This window comes from Chelonia mydas, chromosome 10, assembly GCF_015237465.2.
Source record: "Chelonia mydas isolate rCheMyd1 chromosome 10, rCheMyd1.pri.v2, whole genome shotgun sequence".
Lineage (NCBI taxonomy): Eukaryota > Metazoa > Chordata > Testudines > Cheloniidae > Chelonia > Chelonia mydas.
This window is the reverse complement of record NC_051250.2, coordinates 83037014-83062765: the sequence shown is the minus strand read 5'-3', so window position 1 is coordinate 83062765 and position 25752 is coordinate 83037014. Positions and strand designations below refer to the sequence as shown.

The 25752-nt window shown below is 65.9% G+C and overlaps 3 protein-coding genes across 7 annotated transcripts; all 3 read right to left on the bottom strand.

Moving 5' to 3' along the window:
- Positions 1-1914: 1914 nt before the first annotated feature.
- VPS33B (VPS33B late endosome and lysosome associated) lies at positions 1915-16490 on the bottom strand. 5 transcript variants are annotated; one of them, XM_043523613.1, is made up of 23 exons: positions 16381-16490; positions 13994-14074; positions 13394-13455; positions 12768-12817; positions 12262-12329; positions 11582-11627; positions 11105-11199; positions 10602-10706; positions 9976-10072; positions 9685-9762; positions 8937-9010; positions 8363-8449; positions 8069-8159; positions 7744-7818; positions 7219-7283; positions 7096-7150; positions 6957-7003; positions 5549-5681; positions 5066-5139; positions 4179-4280; positions 3660-3735; positions 3469-3585; positions 1915-2880 (listed from the first exon to the last, which is right to left on the bottom strand). In XM_043523613.1, exons 2-23 carry the CDS (start codon positions 14033-14035, stop codon positions 2801-2803), a joined length of 1719 nt encoding a protein of 572 aa, XP_043379548.1. In that variant the 5' UTR covers positions 14036-14074; positions 16381-16490; the 3' UTR covers positions 1915-2800. The 5 variants fall into 5 exon arrangements, with proteins under 5 accessions (XP_043379548.1, XP_037766862.1, XP_043379547.1 ...); XM_037910934.2 differs by having other exon boundaries at positions 16155-16382; XM_043523612.1 differs by lacking the exon at positions 16381-16490 and adding an exon at positions 16155-16370 and having other exon boundaries at positions 5006-5139.
- A 453-nt stretch (positions 16491-16943) lies between these two features.
- On the bottom strand, positions 16944-19618 carry HDDC3 (HD domain containing 3). Its single transcript, XM_037911467.2, has 4 exons — positions 19434-19618; positions 18687-18742; positions 18308-18548; positions 16944-17727 (listed from the first exon to the last, which is right to left on the bottom strand). Exons 1-4 carry the CDS (start codon positions 19543-19545, stop codon positions 17597-17599), a joined length of 540 nt encoding a protein of 179 aa, XP_037767395.1. The 5' UTR covers positions 19546-19618; the 3' UTR covers positions 16944-17596.
- A 2379-nt stretch (positions 19619-21997) lies between these two features.
- Positions 21998-24250, bottom strand: NGRN (neugrin, neurite outgrowth associated). Its single transcript, XM_037910683.2, has 3 exons — positions 24098-24250; positions 23093-23203; positions 21998-22854 (listed from the first exon to the last, which is right to left on the bottom strand). The coding sequence occupies exons 1-3, from the start codon at positions 24211-24213 to the stop codon at positions 22182-22184; spliced, it is 900 nt and encodes a 299-aa protein (XP_037766611.1). The 5' UTR covers positions 24214-24250; the 3' UTR covers positions 21998-22181.
- Positions 24251-25752: the final 1502 nt, after the last annotated feature.

The following is a 25752-nucleotide window of genomic DNA, read 5'->3' as shown; positions in this document are numbered from 1 at the left end:
AGGGGGCGGCTCTGGGCTGGGGCTGAGGGGTTTAGAGGGCGCTCAGGGGTAGGGGGTGCAGGAGGGGGCTCAGGTCAGGGGGGTTTGGAATGGGGGAGGGGGGCTCAGGTCAGGGATGAGGAGTTGGGGGTGGAGGAGGGGGCTCTGGGCTGAGGGGTTTAGAGGGGGCTCAGCGGTAGGGGGTGCAGGAGGGGGCTCTGGGCTGAGGGGTTTGGAGGGGGCTCAGGTCAGGGATGAGGAGTTGCGGGTGGAGGAGGGGGCTCTGGGCTGGGGCTGAGGGGTTGGGGTGCAGGAGGGGGCTCAGGTCAGGGGGGTTTGGAATGGGGGAGGGGGGCTCAGGTCAGGGATGAGGAGTTGGGGGTGGAAGAGGGGGCTCTGGGCTGAGGGGTTTAGAGGGGGCTCAGCGGTAGGGGGTGCAGGAGGGGGCTCTGGGCTGAGGGGTTTGGAGGGGGCTCAGGTCAGGGATGAGGAGTTGGGGGTGGAGGAGGGGGCTCTGGGCTGGGGCTGAGGGGTTGGGGTGCAGGAGGGGGCTCAGGTCAGGGAGGTTTGGAATGGGGGAGGGGGCTCAGGACAGGGATGAGGAGTTGGGGGTGGAGGAGGAGGCTCTGGGCTGAGGGGTTTAGAGGGGGCTCAGGGGTAGGGGGTGCAGGAGGGGGCTCTGGGCTGAGGGGTTTGGAGGGGGCTCAGGTCAGGGATGAGGAGTTGGGGGTGGAGGAGGGGGCTCTGGGCTGGGGCTGAGGGGTAGGGCCAGGGATGAGGGGTTGGGGTGCAGGAGGGGGCTCAGGTCAGGGGGGTTTGGAATGGGGGAGGGGGCTCAGGACAGGGATGAGGAGTTGGGGGTGGAGGAGGAGGCTCTGGGCTGAGGGGTTTAGAGGGGGCTCTGGGCTGAGGGGTTTGGAGGGGGCTCAGGTCAGGGATGAGGGGTTGGGGTGGAGAAGGGGGCTCTGGGCTGGGGCTGAGAGGGCTGGAAGGGGCTCAGGCCTGGGGAAGGGGGGGTGGGAACAGGTTCTGGAAGGGAGCTCAGGGCTGGGGTGCAGGTGGTGGGTCTGGGAAGGAGTTAGAGCGCAGGAGGGAATTCCGACCTGGGGTGGGGCTCCAGCTGGGCAACACTGACCTCAGGCAGCTCCCGCGCAGCAGGGCTAAGGCAGACACCCTGGCTCTGCTCTCAGAAGCAGCTGCGGCGCAAACACTTGGGGCAGGGGCAGCATAGGGAGCTTCCTTGATGGCCCCTGGCCACTTCCAGGAGCTGCATACAGCCAGGGGAGGCAAACAAGCCTGCCTTAGCCCTGCTCCACCACCAACCGGACTTTTAACAGCCTGATCAACACCAGGGTCCCTTTTCAACCGGTCGAAAACCAGACAGCTGGCAACCCTACTACACAGCCAGGACTGCCCCGCACCTTAGTGCCAGCTCGGCCCCTGTCTGCCATCTGCCCATAGCACACACACAACCCCCCCCCCCCCCCCAGCACTCCCTGAGGCCTGGAGCAGCAGGGCTGGGGTGCTCCCCTCAAGGCTAAACGCAGGTTTAACAGCCCTCCCTCCACTCCCCCACTCTAAGTTAGCTCTCACTCTAGCTTCTCCCCTACTCACTGCAGCAGTAAGTCCACCCACTCTCCAGCTGGGAATCACAGGAAGGGAAGGGAGCTGGAGTCACCTAGTCCAGTCCCTGCACTCACGGTAGGGCTAAGCATTATGTAGCCCATTCTGACTGGAACTGCAGAGAATTCCAGCTGGGGGACCTTCCAACAGCTGCTTCAAAGGCTCCATGCAAGAGGATACCAGACCGTCTTAGAAATATACACAAGGGGCAATAAGCAGCCCCAGGGATAAGAACCACAGCCCATTAGAGACCAGAGACAGAGACTAGCCTGTTCCCACCTCCCTGCCCTGTGGTTAGATAAAGACAAGTGCTAAAGGCTGCCCAAATATATTTTATATGGTACAGATCAACGTACCACTATTACACATTTCTGCCAGTGCAATCCTATGCTATTCAAATCCCAGCCCCAACTCCACCCACACCCCTCTGCTACTGCACCTCCAGTCTACCCCACAGCACCCCTGCTGGTCCACTCCTTTCCCCCTGCTTGGTCCCTCAATCCAGACTAGAGCGGGTTGTGTTTGGTGCCAGAACAGGTAGGCTGTTCTGTGAAGTGAATGAACATAGCACTCAAAATTCAGGTAACAATGAAATTAATTTTCACTGGAGTAGAAGCCAGCTCCCCCCTGCCTAGTTAACTTCTCCAGGTGAACAGGCCTCAGAGCAGTGGAAGAAGGCAGTGCTGCTAACAGCCTGGAATGGCCCATGGCTTCACCCATGGCCCCAAGTACTGACATCTGTCCAAGGACGAGAAGGCAGCCAAGGGTGGGAGCCAGGGCACAAAACCCAAAAGGCCAGTGAGATCCTGTAACAAGCCACTGTCCCAATGGTGGAAGCACCAATACACCAAGCCCAGGGACTTGCCTGGACAGTGGCCCCAGGGGCCTGAAGCATGACAGAGACTCAAACACCCTGGGTCTAGGATTGGAGAAACAACAGCTTCTTCCCTCCTCTAGCTTCCCCAGAAACACGTCCCCCCACCCACTGAAGGTCTCTTCATCCATTTAAACCCCGATCTGCAGGCTTCGGGAAGCCCAAGGAAAGGCTCATGGCAGGATGGGCTCCGTGTCTGCCCTGCTCCGGCTGCTGATGTGTAACGCTCCAGTATTGCATGTGCAGTGCCTGGGCAGTCTCCACTGTGGAGTGTGACCCTGGCTGGCACAAGCTGCTCTGCCAGGGCCGCAGCTCACCCTTGCCTCACACCTTCGCCTCTAACATGGCGTCCATCAGCCGGGCGCTGCTTGCGATGGCTGTCGTCAGGAATATAAACTTGTATCCTGAGAAATCCAAAGAGATGAAAGGAAAATGGATGAGACCAAAGGGCAGAGAGAAGTGGGGCTGCCAGGCTGCCCCTGAACCCCTGCTAGCGCCTGGCACTGCCACCACTCAACAGAAGCAGCATCACTATGCCAAGTACAGGGGGAGATGCTCAGAGTGCTGCTGTGAGCGGGGTGGGGGAACGGGGTGTAGACTCCTCCAGGCAGGGAGACGCTGGAGGCGCCCAGAGCAGGCATCTGCCCAGGCCAAAGGCATGTGATGGGTCCTTCCCTAACAATTGTGCATGGCCCCACTTGCACCATAAGAGAGGTCTGTACCCCTCTGCACATGGACACAAGGCAGGAAGACTGGGGGGATGGTCCAAGGCTTTAACCTCCCCACTTTACCATGCCACAGCCTGAGAATTAGCCTCTGTGGCAGCAGCAGGTCTGGTTTCAGTAGCCAATGGCACAGTGCTAACTCACTGAGTCTGTGCCCAGGGGTTATACTCTGGGTCTCTTTCAGAGAGGGAGATGGGCAGTTTCTGGCTGCCCGATCCTTCCTCCCCAGCAGTGGAGGAGACAGTAACCCAGTGTCCTGGCTGGTACCTTTCTCCTTCCCCAGGAATCGGAGAGCAGAGATCTCAGAAAAGGTGCAGCCTCCCAGGAAGACTGCTAGGATGACACGCTGCACCTCCCAGGCAGGATTCTCCTCTGTGACCGGCTCTGGAAGGAGCAGAGGATGAAGTGGAACAGCTCCCCAAGTCCCCCCCGGCAGCGATCCCAGGAGCAGGTATTACCTGTAGGAGCAAACTCATTGCCATTCAGCAGGCGCACCACCTCCTCCAGGCCCAGCCAGCCCTTGCGCTCCAGCACCTGAAAGGAGATGCGTAGGGGACAGTCTGCCAAGGGCAGGGGAAGCAGAAGAGCACCATGTGGCAATGGGAGCGACTTAGGCCCAGAGCAGAGCAAGAGATCAGCTGCCAGCCCAGGGGAGGAATAAAGGGCACAGGACGAGCAGGCAGGCACTCCGGTGCCTCACCTCTCCAGGAGCAGGTTAGAGACATTTCTAGCCCATCCAGCCCCAGCCAGGGGGCCGCAGTCCCAAGGAGGCAGGCACCTGTGGCCTACCCAGCAGGGGGATCTGCAGGGCAGCATAGCCGGACCCACAAGGGCACCACAGAGCAGGAGACACTTGCACAAACCTGACTGCTGCCAAGGAAGATGGAACGCCATGTGACAAGCGACAGGAGTTCCCCGCACCGCACAGCATGGGCAGCTCTTGTCCCCCGGGGTGGGGTGCGCACAGACAGACTCACCTGTTCAATGATCTTGCAGCTCAGGGGGACGTAGGCCCCGCTGAAGACATAGGCCATATCTCGGGGCACCTTCAGGTTGTATTCGCCATCAACACGGGGGATCTGCAGAGACAGGCACGTTACACCCCCCAACAGTGAGCGAGCTATCGGTGCCCTCTGGGAGCAGAGGCTCTGGTCTGGAGCACCCATGGGTGCACCCTTTGGGGTGCACAAATACATGAGACACTGACCTGGCTGCTCTGGGCAGGACAGTCCCCAGCCAGCTAGCGAAGATCCAGTGCCAAGCAGGCGAGCCTCGCACTGCTGTCAATGCAGCAAACTTGGGCCCTGGCAGCCAGCCGGAAGGTGCGAGTTCCATTGCCAGGGACCACCAGGACACGCCTCTCTGCTGCTCTCAGCCACTGACAGGGCATGGGACGAGCAAAAGCCCTAACCACACAGGCCCTTTCCAGACTACAACTGCAGCCTGGAATTCTCTCCAGAAGCCCATGGGAAGCCAGGCCAGCTCCTGGAGTGCAGGCACAGTGTGTTCACACTGACCCACTCCGCTACACAGGGGCCTTTGCATCTTCCAGGGACATGGCCCCTGCACATGGCATCACACTGCCTGGATTGCGGGATGGGGGGGGAAGGCGCGCAGGTCCACAGCAGGGTGGAAGGCCACAGCCTCCCTTAACCCTGGAAGGGAGGAAGGGACCGAGCCACCATTGCTACCCGGAGCCCAAGGGTAACTCTCTCGGGCTCCCCTGCTGCCCTGCACAGGGATGGCCACAGCCAGGGCCAGAAGAGGGCAGCCAAGGACATCTAGAGCCAGCGATGTTACACACCCATCCTAGCAACAGTGCCGTGGGAGGGCAGCCCAGCCAGCAGCTCCGGAGGGGACCTACCAAGCCCAGCTTCTTGCTTAAGCCTCGGAAATTGCTCTTCCTGGCCAGAGAATTAAAAGCGTCCGTGAGTTTCCCTGGAAAACAAGGCAAAGAAGTGGTTTTGAGCAAGACCCCCAGGATCCCCCACCAGCTCACCTGGCTCAGTAGATTCTCTCTGGCTGGCAAGAGCTGGCGTGAGGTCTGCCCACAGGGAGCGCTGCTACGGGGCAGAAGATACAGGGAGCGAGTTTTATTTCCCCTGGGGCTGAGAGGTGACCTGCTCAAACCTGCAGGGTCTCCCCACTCTCCCCCCCAGCCTCCCACTCCAGAGCAGAGCCAGCTCCCTCCCTGCCCAGCCTGAGCTGGTAGAGGCTAGAGCATAACCCGGGTAGACATAGTGAGCACTCCTCTGCAGCTCTGGGAGCGGAGAGCACGGGGAAGTGCCCCAAGATCCTCCCGCAGCTAAGAGGCAGGCAGGGCTCGGCACTCAGAACTGCCCCATACCTGCTGCTCGGTCGGTCACCAGCTTGCTGACTTTGCTCTCCACAGCGGTCAGGGTCTCCCCTGGGGCCTGCTCCGTCAGCAGCCCGATGCGCTTGAGGTTATGAAAGGTCAGCAGGTGCTCAGGCCCGTAACTCTGAGTGGCAAGGGGATATGGGGGGGTCAGGCCAGAACTCTGGCACCCAGGCTGGGTGGGCACAGGACAGAACCCCAGCCTGGAGAACGGAGCAGTCTGCCAGACCAGCGCACAGTGCCCTGGGGCGGCTGGGGTTCTGAGCTGTGCCCACCCTGGAGAACGGAGCAGTCTGCCAGACCAGCGCACAGTGCCCCGGGGCGGGTGGGCACAGCTCAGAACCCCAGCCTGGAGAATGGAGCAGTCTGCCAGACCAGTGCACAGTGCCCCGGGGTGGGAGGGCACAGCTCAGAACCCCAGCCTGGAGCAGTCTGCCAGACCAGCGCACAGTGCCCCGGGGCGGGTGGGCACAGCTCAGAACCCCAGCCTGGAGCAGTCTGCCAGACCAGCGCACAGTGCCCCGGGGCGGGTGGGCACAGCTCAGAACCCCAGCCTGGAGCAGTCTGCCAGACCAGCGCACAGTGCCCCGGGGCGGGTGGGCACAGCTCAGAACCCCAGCCTGGAGAATGGAGCAGTCTGCCAGACCAGCGCACAGTGCCCCGGGGCGGGTGGGCACAGCTCAGAACCCCAGCCTGGAGCAGTCTGCCAGACCAGCGCACAGTGCCCCGGGGCGGGTGGGCACAGCTCAGAACCCCAGCCTGGAGAATGGAGCAGTCTGCCAGACCAGTGCACAGTGCCCCGGGGCGGGTGGGCACAGCTCAGAACCCCAGCCTGGAGCAGTCTGCCAGACCAGCGCACAGTGCCCCGGGGCGGGTGGGCACAGCTCAGAACCCCAGCCTGGAGAACGGAGCAGTCTGCCAGACCAGTGCACAGTGCCCCGGGGCGGGTGGGCACAGCTCAGAACCCCAGCCTGGAGAACGGAGCAGTCTGCCAGACCAGCGCACAGTGCCCCGGGGCGGGTGGGCACTCGGTGTCCTGGAGAGGGGGTCGGGCCCGATGCAGCCTGAGGTGATGGCACAGCAAGGACAGCATGAACACAACATGCAAACAAGCACCCCGTGAGGAGCATGGAGCTGGTAGTCAGACCTGGGACAAAGTGGCCCAGTACCCAAACTCCAACAGCCTCCCTGGCTCTTGGGCCCAGGGGCCGGGCCAGAGCTTTCCAGCAACACAGGAGAGGAGAACATGCAGGAGAAGCGTTACCGCACACTTCCCTGTTGGCACATTCCAGCCCCTCCCCCCCCGCGCGCTCCCCCCAGTATCACCTTCCCCCCCACGCAGGCACTCCCTCCCCACCACACACACACGCTCCCCTGTCCATCCGTCCCCCCCACTCACCTGGAGGTACTGGGTTTTCAGGGAGCGATAATCCTTAGGGATCAGCCCTGTGGAGGTTTAACACACAGGGAGAGCTGAGTGAAAAGCCCCATAACCACATCCCCCTACTGCTGCCCCCCTTCTCCAGCGAGAAGCTCACCATTTTCCGTGACCGACAGGAGGCACATTAAGCGCAGACTCTCGCTGGGGGAGACCTGCACAGAAATTGGGAAGGGTGAGCGAGTGGCCAGCCCAGCCCGTCCCCGCCCGGCGCAGGACTCACCTGCCGGTCGATGTGCTCTTCTATGTAGCTGGTGCTCTCGCGGATGTCAAACCCCTCCAGGAGAGCTAAGGGGGGGAAGGGAAACAGTCACCTGCACCCTCAGAGTGAGTCCTGGGCTGCACTGCCCGGCCGGAGCCTGCAGGAGCCCTAGGCCTGGGGATTGCCAGCCTCCTGGGATGAGGAGGAAGAGCCTGGGAATCAGGACCATTCCGAGCTCTGTCCCCACTGCCCAGTGACCGCCCGCTCCACTCTGCCAGCTCTGGGAGGTGCATGGTGCTGCTCAGCTCCAGAGGGCAATGCCTGGTGTTCCCCACTAAGCCCCTTGGGGAAAGGGAGCACGCTGCATGCCCTGCCCCCAGGCTGGAGAAGCACGTTTAACACTTCAGGTTTCAGGTCCCACCAGCCCCAGAGCACAAGCACCCATCTCTGACAGTGGCCGTCTGGAGTGCTTGTGGCCAGGGAGGGGAAGGGCAACCACCCGCAGGTGGTGGTGGAGCCCAGGCTGTGCTGGCAGGTGACACTCACAGTGCTCAGTCTTTAGCAGCTCCTGGAAATCCTGCTTGGTTTTCTTCTTCATGATGGACTCGCAGGCACCAATATCTGCAAGCCCCAGACAGAGGAAATCAGTGCGGGGTCTCTGCACAAGACCCCTGGGGCCACGTACTCTCCATGCAGCCTGGGCCCACATAGCTGGGGACGGGGCTGCCAGAGGGCATAGAGGGAGATGCCCTCACAGGCCAGCAGCCTCTAGCCTGGCTGGGGTAGTGTGCACCACTTGCCAGCCCGCCCTGGCATTAGGGCAGATGTCCTCAGGCACCCTCCATTTCCCCCACCACCCACAGGTACCTACGCAGGCTCAGCAGGCGGTGCTCCTGCTTTAACCCCTTCAGCTCCTGGGAGACAAAGTTCTTCATTTGCTTGATGTCCATCCCGCGACGTCGCTGCAGGAGGAGAGTGTGTCTGAGCACTGGGCCGAAGGGAAGGGAAGGGAGGGCTCCTCCCCACCCCCAACAGGGTGAGGGAGAGCCAGGGTGGGGAGCAAAGGGCCCAGCCCAGGATGCGTGAAGCCCTCGGCAGCTGATGGGGCTGCTCCGGGGCAGGGTGCCCCTCAGGGCCATGCCCAGGGCGACCCTGTCACACTCACGTCATACTGCGTCTGCAGGTTCCGCGCCTTCTGACTCAGGAAGCCGAAGACGTTGGAGAAGTGCTCATTCCGGATCTCGCTGAACACCTGCACCAGGACAGTCACAATGGGGTCAGCCGCCTGGCCAGGGCCTGGCATGGGATTCCTAAGAGAGAGCCCCCATGCCAGGCACAGACACGCCAGTAGCCAAGCATTCAGAGAGCACAGAAAGGGTGCTGTGGCTAAGGGGGCGGGGAAGGGGCGGCACCAGGCTGCACCTACAGCCAGGAGGGCAGTCAAAAAACCCCCAGCAACTGGGCTTCTGAAGGCCACAGGCTGGGGCTCCATATGGGCATCCAGAATGGATCAGCCCCCACAGGGCGGATGCCAGGATGCTGGGGACTGCGGTTCTACAGGGCAAAGGAGCTGGTATCAAAGCCCCATTTCTACCATCTCTGGAGTGGGCTCTGCCTCCCCACCATACCACGATCAATCCAACTACCCCCAGTGCTACTCTGCCCACCAGGCTGGCACTCGCCGGGTTAGCAGGGCCCCAGTGGGCGGGGCGCAAGCTGGGCAGATCAGCTGGGCTCACCTTGTCCTGGGCATTGAGCAGCACTTTGAAGCTCCTGTCAGAGGAGGTGACGTCTGGCCCGAAGTCCACGCTCCCTGCCGAGAGCAGCGGGAACAGTTACAGTGCCCAGTCCACTGCCCCGCGGCGCTCCCAGTGCCCCGGGACGGGCTGTTCCATTAACCACCCACACAGCCAGCAGGATGCAGCCTGGGCTATCAGCCACACTCAGCAACCCCAGAGCTGGGTGCTCTCTGCGCTCCGAGGGGAATCCACGCATCTACTGCCTGGGGACGGGGTCCTTGGCGCCTGCGCTGTGCCCACCCCGTAATGCTGGCTTACGCCTCCCGCAGAGGCATCTGCAACAGCCCCACTGGAGACAGGCACCTGCAAGGTGGGCCACTGGTCTGACATGCGCCATGCGTCCTGCCGCTTCGCATGGAGCATCCTGGCTGTGCCCAGAGGGGACACAGGCAGCGAGCAAAGCTGCCAAAGGAATTGCCCCAGAGCACGACACCGCTCACGTGCCAACCCCCACGCCCCGTCAAAGGGCTTGGGAGGCCATCCGCAATGGCCAACATTAGGTAGCCCCCCCCCCACCCCCATCCCAGCCTCCCTGGCCCCCTTCCACACACTGGGGAGCTGCTGAGGAGGATGGACTGGGACAGAGATCTGTAGGTGCTCTCCTCTCCCTGCAATCACACCCCCACGCCCCAGGCAGGGCCCCCTTGCCCAGCCCCGCTGCCATTTCTGTCAGCCACCCACAACTTACCACATTTAATACGAAATGTGTCATCCACCAGGCCCTCATACACCACCTGGGAGCAGAGCGCTGTGACGTAATCCACATCTACAACGAGAAGCACAGGGGCACATGCTGGGCCCCTCCGCCAGTGTTGGCTGCCCCCAGCTCACTACCTCAAGCCCAAGAACAAGCCCCTCAGCAGCTCCTAAAAAGAACCCACTGACCCTCCCCCCAAAGCCAGCCCCTAGACCCCCCCAGCCCCCTGCCAGTCACCGGCCCACAGCAGCAGCCCACGCCTGCGACCAGACCACCCCCTACCTCTATCCATGAGGAAGACATGGCTGATCTCAGGCCTCCTGGCTTGGCTGTCACCCTCGCTCTCCTCCACCAGCTCTCGCCACACCTCATAGACCATCTGGGAGGGAGGGGAGGCAGCATGTCAGTGCCCATATATGCCAGCCCTACCATGGGGGCCAGCCGGCCCCAGGGCCAGGGTCCCCACACACTACAGGAGCTGGGAGCAGATCAGCAAGCCCCCGCCACAGAGAACAGGCCAGGACAGCCTGCCAGCAAGAACGAAAGCTGCGAGCCCTGGGGCCAGGAGCGGGTGGCTGGGTCCCCCTCAATCACGTCAGCAGACCAATTCCCCCTCACTCCTCCCTTGATAGGGGGCAGGCTTTTCGCTGGCCCCCCTCCATGCAATGCTCCCTGCTGGACACATTTATAACAACCAGCAGTCACTCCGCGGGGGGGAGCCCCTATTTCACTGGCCCCACCTGGAAACTCACAGGTGGGATGTTTGTATGCCTGCCCCCCATATTCGTACAAGTCCCCACATCCCTGAAGGGATTCAAATGAAAGGGCTCCCACTTCCAGCAACCAGCCCTGTCCCCAGAGCAGGGGACCCCACCAGGCCAAGCCTCCCAATCGTGCAGCTCTCGTACCTTGGCACACCTGCCAATCCCATACGTGTGAGTGAAAGGCCCAAAGAGGGAGTTCAGCAACTGCAGAGCTCGAGCGACCGCGCTGATCCAGCGCTGATCCCCTTCCTGCAGGGCCCACAAGAGCAACTGTCAGCAAACACTCACTCCCCAGGAACCCCCGGCCGGGGCAAGCTGGGCCCCCAGGAGTCCTCCGCAGTATCTAAATAGGGACATGGACCTTGCCCAAGGTGCAGTCTCAAGGCTCTCAGGTCTCCAAGGTGCTGACAGAGGCACCAGAATCCGTTCAGCCCAGTGGACACCTGCCAGCATCTCCCAAACCAGCACAGCACTGGCAGTCTGCAGAGGCCAGCCCATCAGGCTGGGGGTGGGGCAACAGGTGAGGGGCATGGGGGAGGGGAGGGGTGTGCACAGCTTTGAAAGTCCTGCCCCGACCCTGGCTCGCTCTCCCGATGGCTTTGCTGTGATGCTGCAGGGATGATTTCCCAGGGAACTGTGCCACTGACCAGGAAGTAGTCCCGGAAGAACTCAGGCAGCTCCATGCTGAGGAGGTCATCATCCAGGGGGAGCAGGTAGAAGGCCCACTCGTCACAGGTCACATCTGAGGTGGGGACAGAAGAGAGCAGAGACAATGTAGTCCCAGGACCTGCTGTAGAGATGGCCCGAGGGCTTGAACACACAGGCCCTGCCAGCCATACTGCCCCTTCCCCTCCTTCTCCCCATAGGCCCAGCCTCTCTCCCATCAATGGTGGGGTTTATGTACCCCTCCCCTGTGTCTCCATCGGGGGATTTTCAGGAGCTCTGTAATTTGCATTCCCTTCCCCACGCCCTGGGCCAAGACAACACATGGATGCCTACTCCACAGGGGACAAGCCCTTGTGTTCTACCGTCTGAGCTTCCCCAAAAAGCTGGATCTAGGCAATGGGCTGAACAACGTCCCCTTGAGGTTCCACAGTGCCTGTCACATCACCTTCCCCACTCACCACCATAGATTCCCTCCTCCTCCAGCACCAGCTCACAGGTGTAAAACTGCAAGAGAGGAAGAGGCTGGTTAGTGCCCAGGCAGCTCCCGCACCGTGGTCAATGGGGCGTGACCAAGGGTTCCATGGCAGTGCATCGGGCTGGCCCTCTTAGCCGCTCCTTTCCAGACATGGCAACATTTGGTTTTGGTGTCAAACTTCTGGACAGGAAACTGGGAACTGATTATTCTGACTCTGTTGGGAAGGGAAAGCTGGGTGGGCAGGATAGTGGGGGCAGGAGGGAACTGGATATGTGGCAGGCATGAAGGAGGAAGGAAAGGTTGCATGTGGGAGATGAGGAGGGGGTTGGACACAGGCCAGGTGTGAAGAATGGTGAAGGTTGGGTGAGCAGGGGGTGAGGGAATGGGGAGGGGGGTCGGACACAGGCCAGGTGTGAAGGAAGGGGGGGAGGGGGGTCGGACACAGGCCAGGTGTGAAGGAAGGGGGGGAGGGGGGTCGGACACAGGCCAGGTGTGAAGGAAGGGGGGAAGGCTGGGTGGGCAGGAGAGCAGGGGCCTGAGGTTATTGCAGTTCCTCTGGGTTCAAGGCTCTGTCAGGATTAGTAAATTAGCCCCAGTTCCCAACCACTCCCAGAAGAGGAAGCTTGGGCTGGTGCCTAGCACGGAAAGGACAGCCACACTGACCTTCTGGGGGCTGAAGATAATCTTGTACTTCCGGCTCCTCCCTGTTGCCTTGTCAGCATTGACAATATCTACAGACACAAGACTCTGGTTAACTAGAGCCACTAAAAAACTAGGGTTAAACCAGCGCAAGGTCTCTTGTGTAGACAAGCCTGAGGCCCTGTGATCTCACAGGGCATGTGACACACCAGCCGGACAAGACAGCAGACTTCCGGGTGTGCACTCAGCCTCTGGCCCTGAGATCCAAGTCACCCTATCCCCAGATGCTAGCACTCACCTCTTGGAATTGCCCAGCACCAGCTAACCAGAACACCAACTTCACCCCCACACAACGATTACCCAGAGCCTGACGATCCAGGACAGTAACCATCCCCCTCACACTATCGCCAATATCCCCGGCACCTGACAGTGGAGTCTGCTAGCCAGTCCTACCCAGAAGCCAACCCATACTACTTGCCCTATATAAGTAACCACTGATATCTGCATTGCAAGCAACAGTTCCCACTCACCAGCAACGTACTTCATGTTTGTGATCCGGGGCCGGACTAAGAAGCACAACCTGGAGTGAGGCAGACAGAGACTCACCAACTGGGAGGTGGGGAGGGACACAAGACATGCACAGGAAATAGGACCCGACACTTCTGGAGCCTTCCCCTCCTCCCGCCCATGAATGCCATGCTGGGACCCTCCCTGGTAAGCCAGACACACACAGTGAAAGCAGGCGCAGTGAGGCAGGCAGCTTCCTGAGCTGAAAGTAGGAGATGGGAACACAGCCCCCCAGACTAGCTGCCTGAGCTCTGCTTGTCACATGACCAAACCCCCAAATACATCCCTGCTCCCAAGTCCCACAGCAGCCTCTCAGCACTCACTCCCCTGCAGTGCTGACAGCCAGCACCAAGCCCACACCCTTGATCTCACTCAGAGTCATGGCCCAGGCTGAAAGGGCACAGAGAAGAAGCTGCTGGGAGAGGGCATGAGCCTGACACAGCACTGCTGAGAGGCAGACCCCTGGGCAGAGGGCAGGGCAACTTGCAGCATCTCTGGTCAAGCCTGGGGAGGTACAGAGTACAGCTGCAGCTGGGCAGGCTCCAGGAGTGACCCACACAGAGCCACGGGGGTCAGGTAAGAGACTCACTGGTCACTAGTGCTAACGATGGGTTTGTTCTCCACTTTGTACAGCTTGTCCACTTCATGTTGCTAGAAACAGAAATGGGAGGGGAGTCGAGCGTTAACTTACAAACCCCGCACAGACTGTAGAAGCTGATTCCAGAAGCCCCCTTCACAGGCCGCCAGCTGCTGCACAAAGCCAGATCGCCCTCCTGTGTGTCAGCGCCCCACAGCTGCCTGCTCATCAGGGCAGCGACCTGGTGATGCAGCATGTGAAGCGATCACCACACACGGCACTGAAGACATAAGGATGTGGAACAAGAGATTTCCACTATGGGCTAATACAGGAAACTCCCTACACACAGCTCTGCCAACATGTCTCAGACCTGACCTGCGGCCCTCAAAATTGCTGTTGATTTAGTTCTGGGCCTCCCTGTGCAGAGAAATACAGTTCCGTGAACAGGGCTAGCAAACGTGGACGAATGTGGACAAGGTTGAAGTCACTGCATTTGCAAAGCCACTTGAACAGCTGCCCGTGGCCCCCAGCCAGCTACCCTCCCTCCCACCCAGTGCCCGAAAGCGACGCCTTGGTTTAGTACTGCCCTGGCCAGGGTGCAGCTGCGGGTACCTTGAGAATGGAGACATTGGCGATTCGGTCCAGGGGGCTCATCAGATCTGCCTCAATGAACAGGTCCTTCTTCCCGGGGAGCTGGGGGAGGAACAAACAGAGCAGTATGGGTGTCGGGCACAGCGCCCCGCAGCGAAAAGCCCAGCCCCAGGCATTAGCAGAGCCTTGGAACAGGCTGTCCCAGAGACCTCTCTCCCCACGAGCTGTAGCTCCCCTGCCTGCCAGCTCCGCGCTCCCCACAAGTGCAGCTACCCCGGCGGGAGCGCCCAAGACTCCCCCACTAGCAAAGGTCGCTGCATCCAGCTGCCTTCCCAGGGAACATCTCGGGCTCAATGCCCTGCAGCTGTTCTGGGGCAGGACCGGAGAGACCCTCCACGGGCCGGGGCCTCCTCCGCCTGCCGGGAGAGCGCGTCTGGCCAGGAAGCAGCACCTCCTCCGGCTTGCCGGGGCCCGGCCCGGGCAGGCGGAAGAGAGGGGAACGAGGGACGGGGGGGGGGGGCCAGCCCCGGGGGGGCGGAGCGGGGGGCCCGGGCCGGGCAGAAGAAGAGGGCAATGGGGGGGGCCCGGGGGGGGAGCGGAAGAGGAGGGAACGAGGGACGGGGGGGCGGTGGAAGAGGGGCGGAGGGGGGGCCCGGCCCCGGGGGGGGCGGAGGAGGCGGCGATGGGGGGGGCCCGGCCCGGGGGGGGGCGGAGGAGGCGGCGATGGGGGGGGGCCCCGGGGGGGGGGGCAGAGGAGGCGGCGATGGGGGGGGCCCCGGGGGGGGGGGGGGCGGAGGAGGCGGCGATGGGGGGGCCCGGCCCCGGGGGGGCGGGGGCGGAGGAGGCGGCGACGGGGGGGGGGCCCGGCCCCGGGGGGGGGGCGGAGGAGGCGGCGATGGGGGGGGCCCGGCCCAGGCGGAAGAGGAGGGGGATGGGGGGGCCCGGCCCGGGGGGGGCGGAGGAGGCGGCGATGGGGGGGGGGCCGTCCCCGGGGGGGGCGGAGGAGGGGGCGATGGGGGGGGGCCGTCCCCAAGGGGGGCGGAGGAGGGGGCGATGGGGGGGGCCCGGCCCCGGGGGGGCGGAGGAGGGGGCGATGGGGGGGGCCGTCCCCGGGGGGGGGCGGAGGAGGGGGCGATGGGGGGGGGCCGTCCCCAAGGGGGGCGGAGGAGGGGGCGATGGGGGGGGCCGGCCCCGGGGGGGGGCGGAGGAGGGGGCGATGGGGGGGGGCCCCGACCCCGGGGGGGGCGATGCGGGGGCCCCCGGCCCCGGGGGGGGCGGAGGAGGGGGCGATGGGAGGGGCCCGGCCCCCGGGGGGGGCGGAGGGGGGGCCCGGCCCCCGGGGGGGTGGAGGGGGGGCCCCGGGGGGGCGCGGAGGGGGGGCGATGGGGGGCCCGGCCCCCGGGGAGGCGGGGGGGGCCCGGCCCCCGGGGGGGCGGAGGAGGGGGCGATGGGGGGGGGCCCGGCCCCGGGGGGGGGCGGAGGAGGGGGCGATGGGGGGGGCCCCGGCCCCGGGGGGGGGCGGAGGAGGGGGCGATGGGGGGGCCTGGCCCCCGGGGGGGGCGGAGGAGGGGGCGATGGGGGGGCGGGGGGGGCCCGGCCCCTGGGGGGGCGGAGGGGGGGGCGATGGGGGGGCCCCGGCCCCGGGGGGGGCGGAGGAGGGGGCGATGGGGGGGGGGCCCGCCCCCGGGGGGGGGGGCGGAGGAGGGGGCGCCCGGCCCCGGGGGCGGGGGCGGAGGAGGGGGCGATGGGGGGGGGCCCGGCCCCGGGGGGGGGGCGGAGAAGGGGGCGATGGGGGGGGCCCGGCCCCGGGGGGGGGGGCGGAGGAGGGGGCGATGGGGGGGGCCCGGCCCCGGGGGGGGGGCGGAGGAGGGGGCGATGGGGGGGGCCCGGCCCCGGGGGGGGGCGGAGGAGGGGGCGATGGGGGGGGGCCCGGCCCCGGGGGGGGCAGGAGGGGGCGATGGGGGGGCCCGGCCCCGGGGGGGGGGGCGGAGGAGGCGGCGATGGGGGGGGCCCGGCCCGGGGGGGGGCGGAGGAGGGCGGCGATGGGGGGGGGCCCCGGGGGGGGGGGGCGGAGGAGGCGGCGATGGGGAGGGGCCCGGCCCGGGGGGCGGAGGAGGCGGCGATGGGGGGGGCCCGGCCCGGGGGGGGCAGGAGGGGGCGATGGGGGGGGCACGGCCCGGACCTGCTCCAGCAGGTAGATGAGCTGGTCTCGGGCCAGCCGCTTGAGCACGCTGAAGTCCGGCCCGTCGGGCGCGTCGCGGCGGCCGGCGAAGGCCATGGTGGGCCCGGCCCCTGCGGCGAGAGGGACGGGGCCGGCCGCGGCCGCCACCCCCGGGGCACTGGACCGGCACCGCGCCTCGCTCCCGGAGCCCTGCGCCCGCTTCCGCTTCCGGCGGAACTGCCCGTACCGGAAGTTCCGGGAGCCATGGCGACCAGGCCCGCCCCCCACTCCGGCCAGTGCCGGCTGCGGGCCCCGCGGAGGGGCGGCCGAGACCCGCGTGCGCCAGGGCTGGGGGGCGCGGGGCGGGGAGCGGAGCTCTCCGGGGGGGGGCGCGGGGAGGGGCTCTCCGGCGGAGGGGGCGCGGGGAGGGGCTCCCTGGGGAGGGGGCTGGGGTCCTGGGGAGGGGCTCTCCGGGGGAGGGGGCGCGGCGCTCCGGGAGCGGGGGGAAGGGCGGAGGGCCCGGGGAGGGGAGGGCGCTCCGAGGGCGGAGGGCCCGGGGAGGGGGCGGGGCCCAGGAAGGTGCACGGCGGGGTGGGGGGGGGCTGTGTGCATCCACACCCGGGGCCCCGGCGTCCGCAGCCCCCCCAAGCCGGCCTCCAGCCCGCACCGGTGCCCAGTCAAGCCTGCCGCAGTCCAGCTGCTCCGCCCAAGGGTTGGCAGCTCTGGTTCCCCGCAGCCCCTCAGAGCTCCGCAGGGCCGGAGGCCGACGCTCTGCCCAGACCTCCGCAGCGAGGGACACAGACACCAGGCTCATGGCACTCGGCTTTTATTTAGAGACAGTCACTGGGCTGGGTCCCCAAGCTGGGCAGGCTGCACTCAGAGCCTAGACTCTGACCCCCAGTTAGGCTATGACCCCCCGCAGAGCCTTCGGGCCCTCACCCCACCTGTACTAGGGACAGGAAACACCAGCTGAGGGGAAGGGTCTGTCTACCTCTGCTCCCACTCCTCAGCTGATCCACAGGGAGAGGTTTATGAGGGTCTTTGGGAGGAGCATATGCCCTGCTCCCTCTGGAGAGGAAGGTTCAGGGCTGGAGGCAGGAGGAGAAGAAGAGAAGCAGTGGAAATGAGAGCGGCTTCTGCCCCCCAGGAGAGTGTGGGTATTCTGTAGCTGGTGACTGCTTGGGCTTCAATCCCCTGTCCCATTCTGTGCTGCCGTTTATCTGGCCCCCCATCTCTGTACCCTCCCTTGCCCAGGGGGCAGGAGTGCCTGAATAAATGGGTTTGTAAGAGGAGTCCATGCAAATATCACTGGATTGCTCGTCTGATCCAGGCAGGGGCTGAGGGAGCCCTGCAGTTGGCAATTGGCCTGTGGAAGTCTTGCTGTGGGAGTCAGTAGTTAACATCAGTGGTTGAACTGAAAGCCTTAGCAGCATTTGCTGGCAGGTGGCAGGCATCACGCACAGTCACTCAGGTAGCCCTCGCTCCCTGAACAGTTGCTGCAACTTCTCCTCCAGCGCTGGGCTGGTCTCACGCAGACCCTTCACCACCTGTGAGGCCCAGAGGAAATACTCCTGGACCCGCTGCTCAGACCAGCCTAGGGCAGAGAGCACCGTGTGCGTCAGAGACATACGAATACAAGCAGAGCAGCACACACGTAGTGACAGGCTGCGACCCCAAGAGGCACATGCCAACTCACAGCCTAGGCTGCAAGAGCTAGGGCCCATGGGCATGGTACCAGGCCAAGGAAAGAATCCCAATTACTTTGACGGAGGCATTCTTACAGTGAGGGGCAAAGCACCTGCCCCTCTGCTCAGCTCGGTCTGCACAACCTCCGGAGGCAGACGGTACTCAGCCAAAGACAGGGCTCAGCACAGAGCCGTTCTCCACATGATCAGGACGCAGAGACGCTGGACCGGTCTGTGGGCACATGCAGACACCAGGGCGGGCGCCAGGACTTTCCGCTCCCGACAATGCCCTGCCTCTCCTACTGCAGCTTGAGGCGGCTCCCCATTTGCTTCCTGTAGCAATAGGGCACATTGCCTCTTTCCAGAGCTCCCAACACTGAGGCAGACACCAAATGCATGAGTGGATGTGACACTGCAGCAGAGGGCTGCTCCAACGCTTCCCGTGCCCACGGCTAGCCCACCAGCGGCAGGGAGCCCCAGGGTGCTAACCTGCCGGCGTGCTGCGGTTCAGGTCCCGCAGGTTGTACAGCTTGTCTGCCAGCTTGACCAGCCTGGCTCCCCGGCTGCTGTGGGGCGCGCGCTCTATCTGCAGGCGCTTCCGCTCCATCTTGGGCAACATCTTGTCGTCTGTCACCTCCTCCACAATCCGCCGCACCTCCCCCCCAAACTGTTCCTCGATCTCGGAGAAGGTGGTGTCCGTGTCCTCCACCGTGTCATGGAGCAGAGCAGCCTGCGGGAGAGGGGACAGCTGAGCAGCCGTTGGGGGTCCATGAAAACAAGGGGCAGGCTGGCTCTTCAAGCCGGAGCCCGGCGGGGGGCTCAGGGGCTTGTTACAGCCCGCTCCTCCTGCCTCAAGTGCGGGATTTACCTGCAGCACCACAATGTCCGTGACTCCAGCCTCCCGAGACAGGATCCTGGCCACACCTAGAGACACGGGGAGCGGGGGTCACGCAGGCCGCGGGACAGGCCACCCAGGGCGCGGAGAGCACCCGCTGCGGGCGGCAGGACACACGGGGCCCCCGCACATCTTGCTGGGGGGCTGCTCTGCAGGGGAGGAGGCCTCGCTGCCGCTCGCCCAACCGGGATCTGACACCCCCCCTCGGCTCGCCCCCCCCGGAACACACATCCCTCCTCCCCCCCGAATCCCCCTCAGAACACACATCCCCTCCGCCCAGCTCTATTGGCTCATCCCCCCTCCCCCCCCAGCTTGCCCCCCCCCCGCGGAAACAGGACATCCCCCCCTCCCCCCTTTCCCCCCCCCCCCCCTCCCCCCCCCCCTTGGCTTGCCCCCCCCGGAACACACATCCCCTCCCCCCGGCTCTATTGGCTCATCCCCCCGAACCTCCCCTCGGCTCGCCCCCCCCCCGGGAACACGCATCCCCCCTCCCCCCCCCCCCTCGGCTCGCCCCCCCAGAACACACATCCCCTCCCCCCGGCTCTATTGGCTCATCCCCCCTCCCCCTCGAACCGCCCCGATAGGCTCGCCCCCACCGAGGACACATCCCCTCCCCCCAGCAGACCCCCCCGCCCTATCGGCTCATCCCCCCTCCCCCCGGAACCTCCCCGCCCAATCGGTTCCCCCCCCAGTAACACCCCCCTTCGGCCCGCCCCCCACCGATGGGGTGGTTGATGTACGGGGTCCCCTCGGGGTCCTTCCGCCGCTGTTGCTTGTGCTTCCGGGCTGCGAAGTCGGCGGCCTCCAGCAGCCGGGCGGCCTCGGAGCCCATGGCGGTGCGGGGGGGCCTGGGCCGGGCCGCGCCGCAGAGCACGCCGGGAACGGCCCGCCAGTAGCCCCGCCCCCTGCGGATGGCCCCGCCCCCTGCCAAGCCCCGCAGGGACCGGCCCCACCGGGCGCGCGACGCCTCTGGGGAGCCGCGACCCTGCGCCTGCGCACCCCGGGCCCCGCCCCGCCCGGCCCGGCCCCCCTTCCCCAGGCGCAGCGCCGCCCGGACCCCCCACCGCGCGCCCCCCCACCCCAGCCATGCTCCCCAGGCGCAGCGCCGCCCGGCCCAGACCCCTTCCCCAGGCGCAGCGCTGCCCGGACCCTCCCCCCACGCGCCCCCCACCCCAGCCATGCTCCCCAGGCACAGCGCCGCCCAGCCCAGACCCCCCCCCTTCCCCAGGCACAGCGCCACCCAGACCCCCACCCCAGGAGCACCCCACACCCCCCCAGGCGCAGCGCTGCCCGGACCCCCCCCCCCCGCGCGCCCCTGTTAGCCGATGGCCAGGGATGTTTGGTGAGGTGCCAGCTATGCCCGTTTATACCATCCGTGACTTTAACCGCTAGGACGCACTGTCCCTTCGCGGCGGGCAGCCCGGGCTAGGCTGACGGATGCCCCAAGGTCCTAACCACCCGTGACTTTAACTGCTAGAGCTCAGAGCTCCTTCGCAGCGGGCAGTCAACACTGACTGACAGGTGCCCCAATGGCAGCACTCAGAGCCTCTCCACACCCGTGACTTTAACTGCTAGAGCTCAGAGCTCCTTCGCAGCGGGCAGCCAGGATTGACTGACAGGTGCCCCAAGAGTTTGCCCCGTGGAGGCGGCACAACTCAACGCTAGGCTCTTAGTACTCTCACCTAGTGGCCAGGCTTTATAGCCAAAACGGCTGAGGTTCTTTAATTGTGTTGGCTGCTTTACAGTAAACCAGAGAAACAAGTCAGGCTTATGCACAAATGGTTACCAAAATTTATTAAACTAGATTTTAATCATGTGGTTAAAAATTGCTAGTGCCTACTTATTTAAATGTAGAGATGTTACACACACAAACAAGTTACAAAACTGAAGCCACAATCCCAAAGAAAAGAAAACAAAGTATAGAGCTCTATTTCAAAATATGTGTACACTAAAGATAGGAGATCAGGTGTGGGTGCTTCTTACCCTCCTTGCATCTCTCGATTCCAGCGGTGCCAAGCCAGGATCGGTCACTCAATTCCGCGGAAAGACGAATAAGGGACAAGGCTTAGGGACCCTCTTAGCTGCAGAAGCCTTGGGAGGCTGTCACTTATCTGACCAGCAGATAGATAGTGAAAAGCACTCAAAAATCATGGTGCTGTAGGTCCCCTACTTATACCTCTGTACTCCTTTATTCTCTTTCTCCTTTCTTATGCCAAATTGGGGCTGGTCTGTCTGGGCGACGCCAGCTCTCGCAAGAGTGGTTCACACTTGCAAGGGAGAAAAACAATAAGTTTCGACTACCGGACATTCCTTTTATTAGGGTAAATATTTTCCCACCTAGGATGTTGGTGTGTGTGTGCATCATGCTATTTAGTAGGGGCTAAGAGCCATGTCTGTCACAGCGCCTCTGCCTGCTGTGAGCCTAATCGTTGTATATGTTCCCAGAGGCACATTGTAGCAGCACACCTGTGCTTCTCACAGCTTCAAAGGCTGTGCTGGAATTTATGTTAAGTGCCCTGTTTTTTGTTTTGGCTCCCGGGTGTTCCCAGCAATGCTGGTCTGAGAGGGGGGGCTGGCTGTCTGGCTACAGCCCCCCACCCCAGCCATGCTCCCCAGGCACAGCGCCACCCAGACCCCCACCTCGCACCAGGAGCACCCTACACCCCCCCAGGCGCAGCGCCGCCTGGCCCAGACCCCCCCCCTTCCCCAGGCACAGCGCCACCCGGACCCCCACCTCGCACCAGGAGCACCCTACACCCCCCCAGGCGCAGCGCCGCCCGGCCCAGACCCCCCCCCCCTTCCCCAGGCACAGCGCCACCCAGACCCCCACCTCGCACCAGGAGCACCCCACACCCCCCCAGGCGCAGCGCCACCTGGACCCCCCCCGCCCCCTTCCCCAGGCACAGCACTGCCCGGACACCCCCCGCGCCAGGAGCACCCCACCCCCCCCCAGGCGCAGCGCCGCCCGGCCCAGACCCCCCCCCCTTCCCCAGGCGCAGCGTTGCCCGGACCCCCCCCCCCCCCCCCCCGCGCGCCCCGCACCCCAGCCATGCCCCCCAGGCACAGCGCCGCCCGGCCCAGACCCCCCACCCCCTTCCCCAGGCACAGCACTGCCCGGACCCCCTCCCACACCAGGAGCACCCCACACACACCCCCAGGCGCAGCGCCGCCTAGACCCCCCCCACCCCGCCCCAGCCGTACTCCCCAGGCGCAGTGCCACCCAGCCCCCCCTCCCCCCCCCGCTGCTCCCCCCGCCAGGAGCGCTCCGCCCGGGGCCGCCTGCCCCTTGGGGCCGGCTGGGGGTGCCACGGCCTCTGCAGCCCCGGGCAGGAGCCGCGCGCGTCCGGCTGCCACATGTCCAGGCCAAGGTCACACGCGGCAGCAGGTCAGATTTTATTTGTCCCCGGGCCGGGCCAGCAGCAGGGGCCAGCCCCGGGCCGGCTGGCAGTAACAGGCCACCCGCACGCCCTACACACCCTTTCCACCCCCAGGCTGCGGAGAGGGCTGCATGCTGCTCTCCCCCTCCCCACGTGCTAGTCCAGATGGGGTCCGATACAAGAAATTCCCATGGCTGTCAAAATATTCCTGTCCCCTCTGCACCACCGTGGTGCTGGCACCCCAGCCCTCCGCTGCCCACTCCACCAGCTCTTCCTCCCTCAGGACCTCGCCATCCCACTCTTCAGGGTCTCCTCCTGGCGCCCAGTTTCTCCTGAGGGTGGCTTCCATCCCAGCCACTGGCTTGGCTCCATCCTCCTGAAGAGGCTCCAGCTGGGAGTTCCTTCTGTTTTGCCTCTCCCCAGCTCTCCGAAGCGGCAGATTTCTCTGGGGCTTTGAGCTGCTGGACGGGCCCCCCGGCGCGATAAGGGCTCCAGACTGGGGCACGTCCTTGGGCCTGGCAGGCAGCAGCTGCTGAGCGGCTTCTCCTGCAGAGATGGCCTCCGGCTCAGCTCTGCAGTCCGGGCCAGCCTGCTGCTCCCGGCTCCCCTGTTTACCCAACACCTTTGCATCCTGCTTCATCCTTCGCTCCAGCGGTGGCGAGAACTTGCTCCTCAGCACCCTCTGGATGACATCCGTGCTGACACCGAAGCCTTGGGCCAGACGGGCCACGGGCCATTCCTCGGGGAAGGCCTGCCTTAAATACCTGCCAGGAGAGGACGCAACAGAGGCGGAGTCAATGCCAGCCCAGAGCCTGGCAAGCACAGTGAGGCCTCAGTCCCAGCCACACCGGGCTCAGCTGGACGGGCACCGCCGCTCCAGGAGTCCGTGTCTGCCCCCGCCCAGCAGCCTGCGCTGGGGTCAGGGGCCAGGCCCTGCCCTGCCCAGGCTCCAGCGCTGGGCTGCCAGCCGCACCGCCTCCCCCCGCATCCCGCCCTGCTCACCGGATCTGCTCCATGGCCTGCCAGCTCAGGCTGCGCTGGGGGGGCCCCGCGGGCTCCAGCTCCCTCCGCAGCCTCCGCAGCCTCACGGCCTTCCTCTGCTGCTGCAGCACCCTGGGGGGGAGGGGGGGGGGGAGTGAGGGGCTGAGTACTCAGGGCCCCGATCCTACCCGGTCCCCCCCCCATCCTGCCCCGTCCCTGCCCCCAGCCCCCCCCAATCCTGCCCCGTCCCTGCCCCCGGTCCCCCCCCCATCCTGCCCCGTCCCTGCCCCGCGCCCCCCCCAATCCTGCCCCGTCCCTGCCCCGCGCCCCCCCCCCAATCCTGCCCCGTCCCTGCCCCCCGTCGCCCCCCATCCTGCCCCGTCCCTGCCCCCCGTCGCCCCCCAATCCTGCCCCGTCCCTGCCCCCCGTCGCCCCCCAATCCTGCCCCGTCCCTGCCCCCCCCAATCCTGCCCCATCCCTTCCCCCGGTCCCCCCAATCCTGCCCCGTCCCTGCCCCCGATCCCCCCCCGATCCTGCCCCGTCCCTGCCCCCGATCCCCCTCCGATCCTGCCCCTGGTCCCCCCCCCCATCGTACCCCGTCCCTGCCCCCGGTCCCCCCCCCCAATCCTACCCAGTCCCTGCCCCGCCCCCCATCCTGCCCCGTCCCTGCCCCCGGTGCCCCCTATCCTGCCCCGTCCCTGCCCCCGGTCCCCCCCCATCGTACCCCGTCCCTGCCCCCGGTCCCCCCCCATCCTGCCCCGTCCCTGCCCCCCGGTCCCCCCATCCTGCCTCGTCCCTGCCCCCCCCCGATCCCCCCCATCCTGCCCCGTCCCTGCCCCCGGTCTCCCCCATCGTACCCCGTCCCTGCCCACCCCCACCCCCGATCCCCCCCATCCTGCCCCGTCCCTGCCCCCGGTCTCCCCCATCGTACCCCGTCCCTGCCCACCCCCACCCCCGATCCCCCCCATCCTGCCCCGTCCCTGCCCCGCCCCCCATCCCGCCGCGGCCCAGCCGCCCTCCCATCACCTCTCCACCTCCTGCAGCGCCGGGTCCGCCGGCCCCGCCCGCCCCGCCGCCCCCCGGGCCAGCAGGCGGCTCGGGCCCGCAGCTCGCAGCGCGCGGGGCAGCAGCGGACCCGCCATGGCCGGCGCAGAGACGCGGCCCGCGACGCCGGGGGCGGGGCGGTTCTGAGAACGAGGCCCGGGGGGCGGAGCTGAATCGGCGGGGCGGGGTCTGGGGAGCTAGGGCCGCCCCTGGGGCTGAGAGCGGGGGCCCCCGGGGGCGCCGGGGGGAGAGGGGCGGGGCGCTGGGGGAAGAGGGGCGGGGCACCGGGGGGGAAGAGAGGCGGGGTGCAGGGGGACATGTGGGGGCGCCGGGGGCGCTGGGCGCCGGGGGGAGAGGTGGGGGCGCCGGGGGGAAGAGGGGCGGGGCACCGAGGGAGATGTGGGGGTGCCGGGGGGAAGAGGGGCGGGGCGCAGGGGGAGATGTGGGGGCGCCGGGGGGAAGAGGGGCGGGGCGCAGGGGGAGATGTGGGGGCGCCGGGGGGAGAGGGGCGGGGCGCAGGGGGACATGTGGGGGCGCCGGGGGGAGAGGGGCGGGGCGCAGGGGGAGATGTGGGGGCGCCGGGGGGGAAGAGGGGCGGGGCGCCGGGGGGGAAGAGGGGTGGGGCGCCGGGGGAGAGGTGGGGGCGCCGGGGGGGAAGAGGGGTGGGGCGCCGGGGGAGAGGTGGGGGCGCCGGGGGGGAAGAGGGGTGGGGCGCAGGGGGACATGTGGGGGCGCCGCGGGAAGAGGGGCGGGGCACCGAGGGAGATGTGGGGGCGCCGGGGGGGAAGAGGGGTGGGGCGCCGGGGGAGAGGTGGGGGCGCCGGGGGGGAAGAGGGGTGGGGCGCAGGGGGACATGTGGGGGCGCCGGGGGGGAAGAGGGGCGGGGCGCAGGGGGACATGTGGGGGCGCCGGGGGGGAAGAGGGGCGGGGCGCAGGGGGACATGTGGGGGCACCGGGGGGAAGAGGGGTGGGGCGCCGGGGGAGATGTGGGGGCGCCGGGGGGGAAGAGGGGCGGGGCGCAGGGGGACATGTGGGGGCGCCAGGGGGAGAGGGGCGGGGTGCTGGGGGAGATGTGGGGGCGCCGGGGAGAGAGGGGCGGGGCACCGAGGGAGATGTGGGGGCGCCGGGGGGAAGAGGGGTGGGGCGCCGGGGGAGATGTGGGGGGCACTGCAGGGGAGATGTGGGGCAGGGGAGATGGAGGGCGCTATGAGACGGAGCAGGGTGTTGCGAGCGAGGGGAAACACCGTGAAGGTTGTGGCCTATGGGGACGGGGACCCAGGCATCACTGTGGACAGCTGGACTTGGTGTGCAGGTGCAGGCAAAGAGCATAGGAGGTTTTCGGTGCCATTGTACAAAGTAACGGGGCAGCCTCATTTGGATCCTGGGCCAGCAGGGGTCCCCCCCACCCCATCAGCAGGGAGCTAACAGAACTAGAGGGGCTCCCGAAGCACGACAGGAACAGTTAGAGGCCTGGAGAAACTCTCCTGTGAAGACAGATTCGTGCCCTAGAGAGGAGACCAATAAAAGGGGACGTGATAAACGTCTATAAAGTAGGGACTGGTCTAGAGCAGGGAGATCGAAAGCATCTGTTCTCCCCATTTCATAACACAAAAAAGGGACACTCGGTGACATTGCGG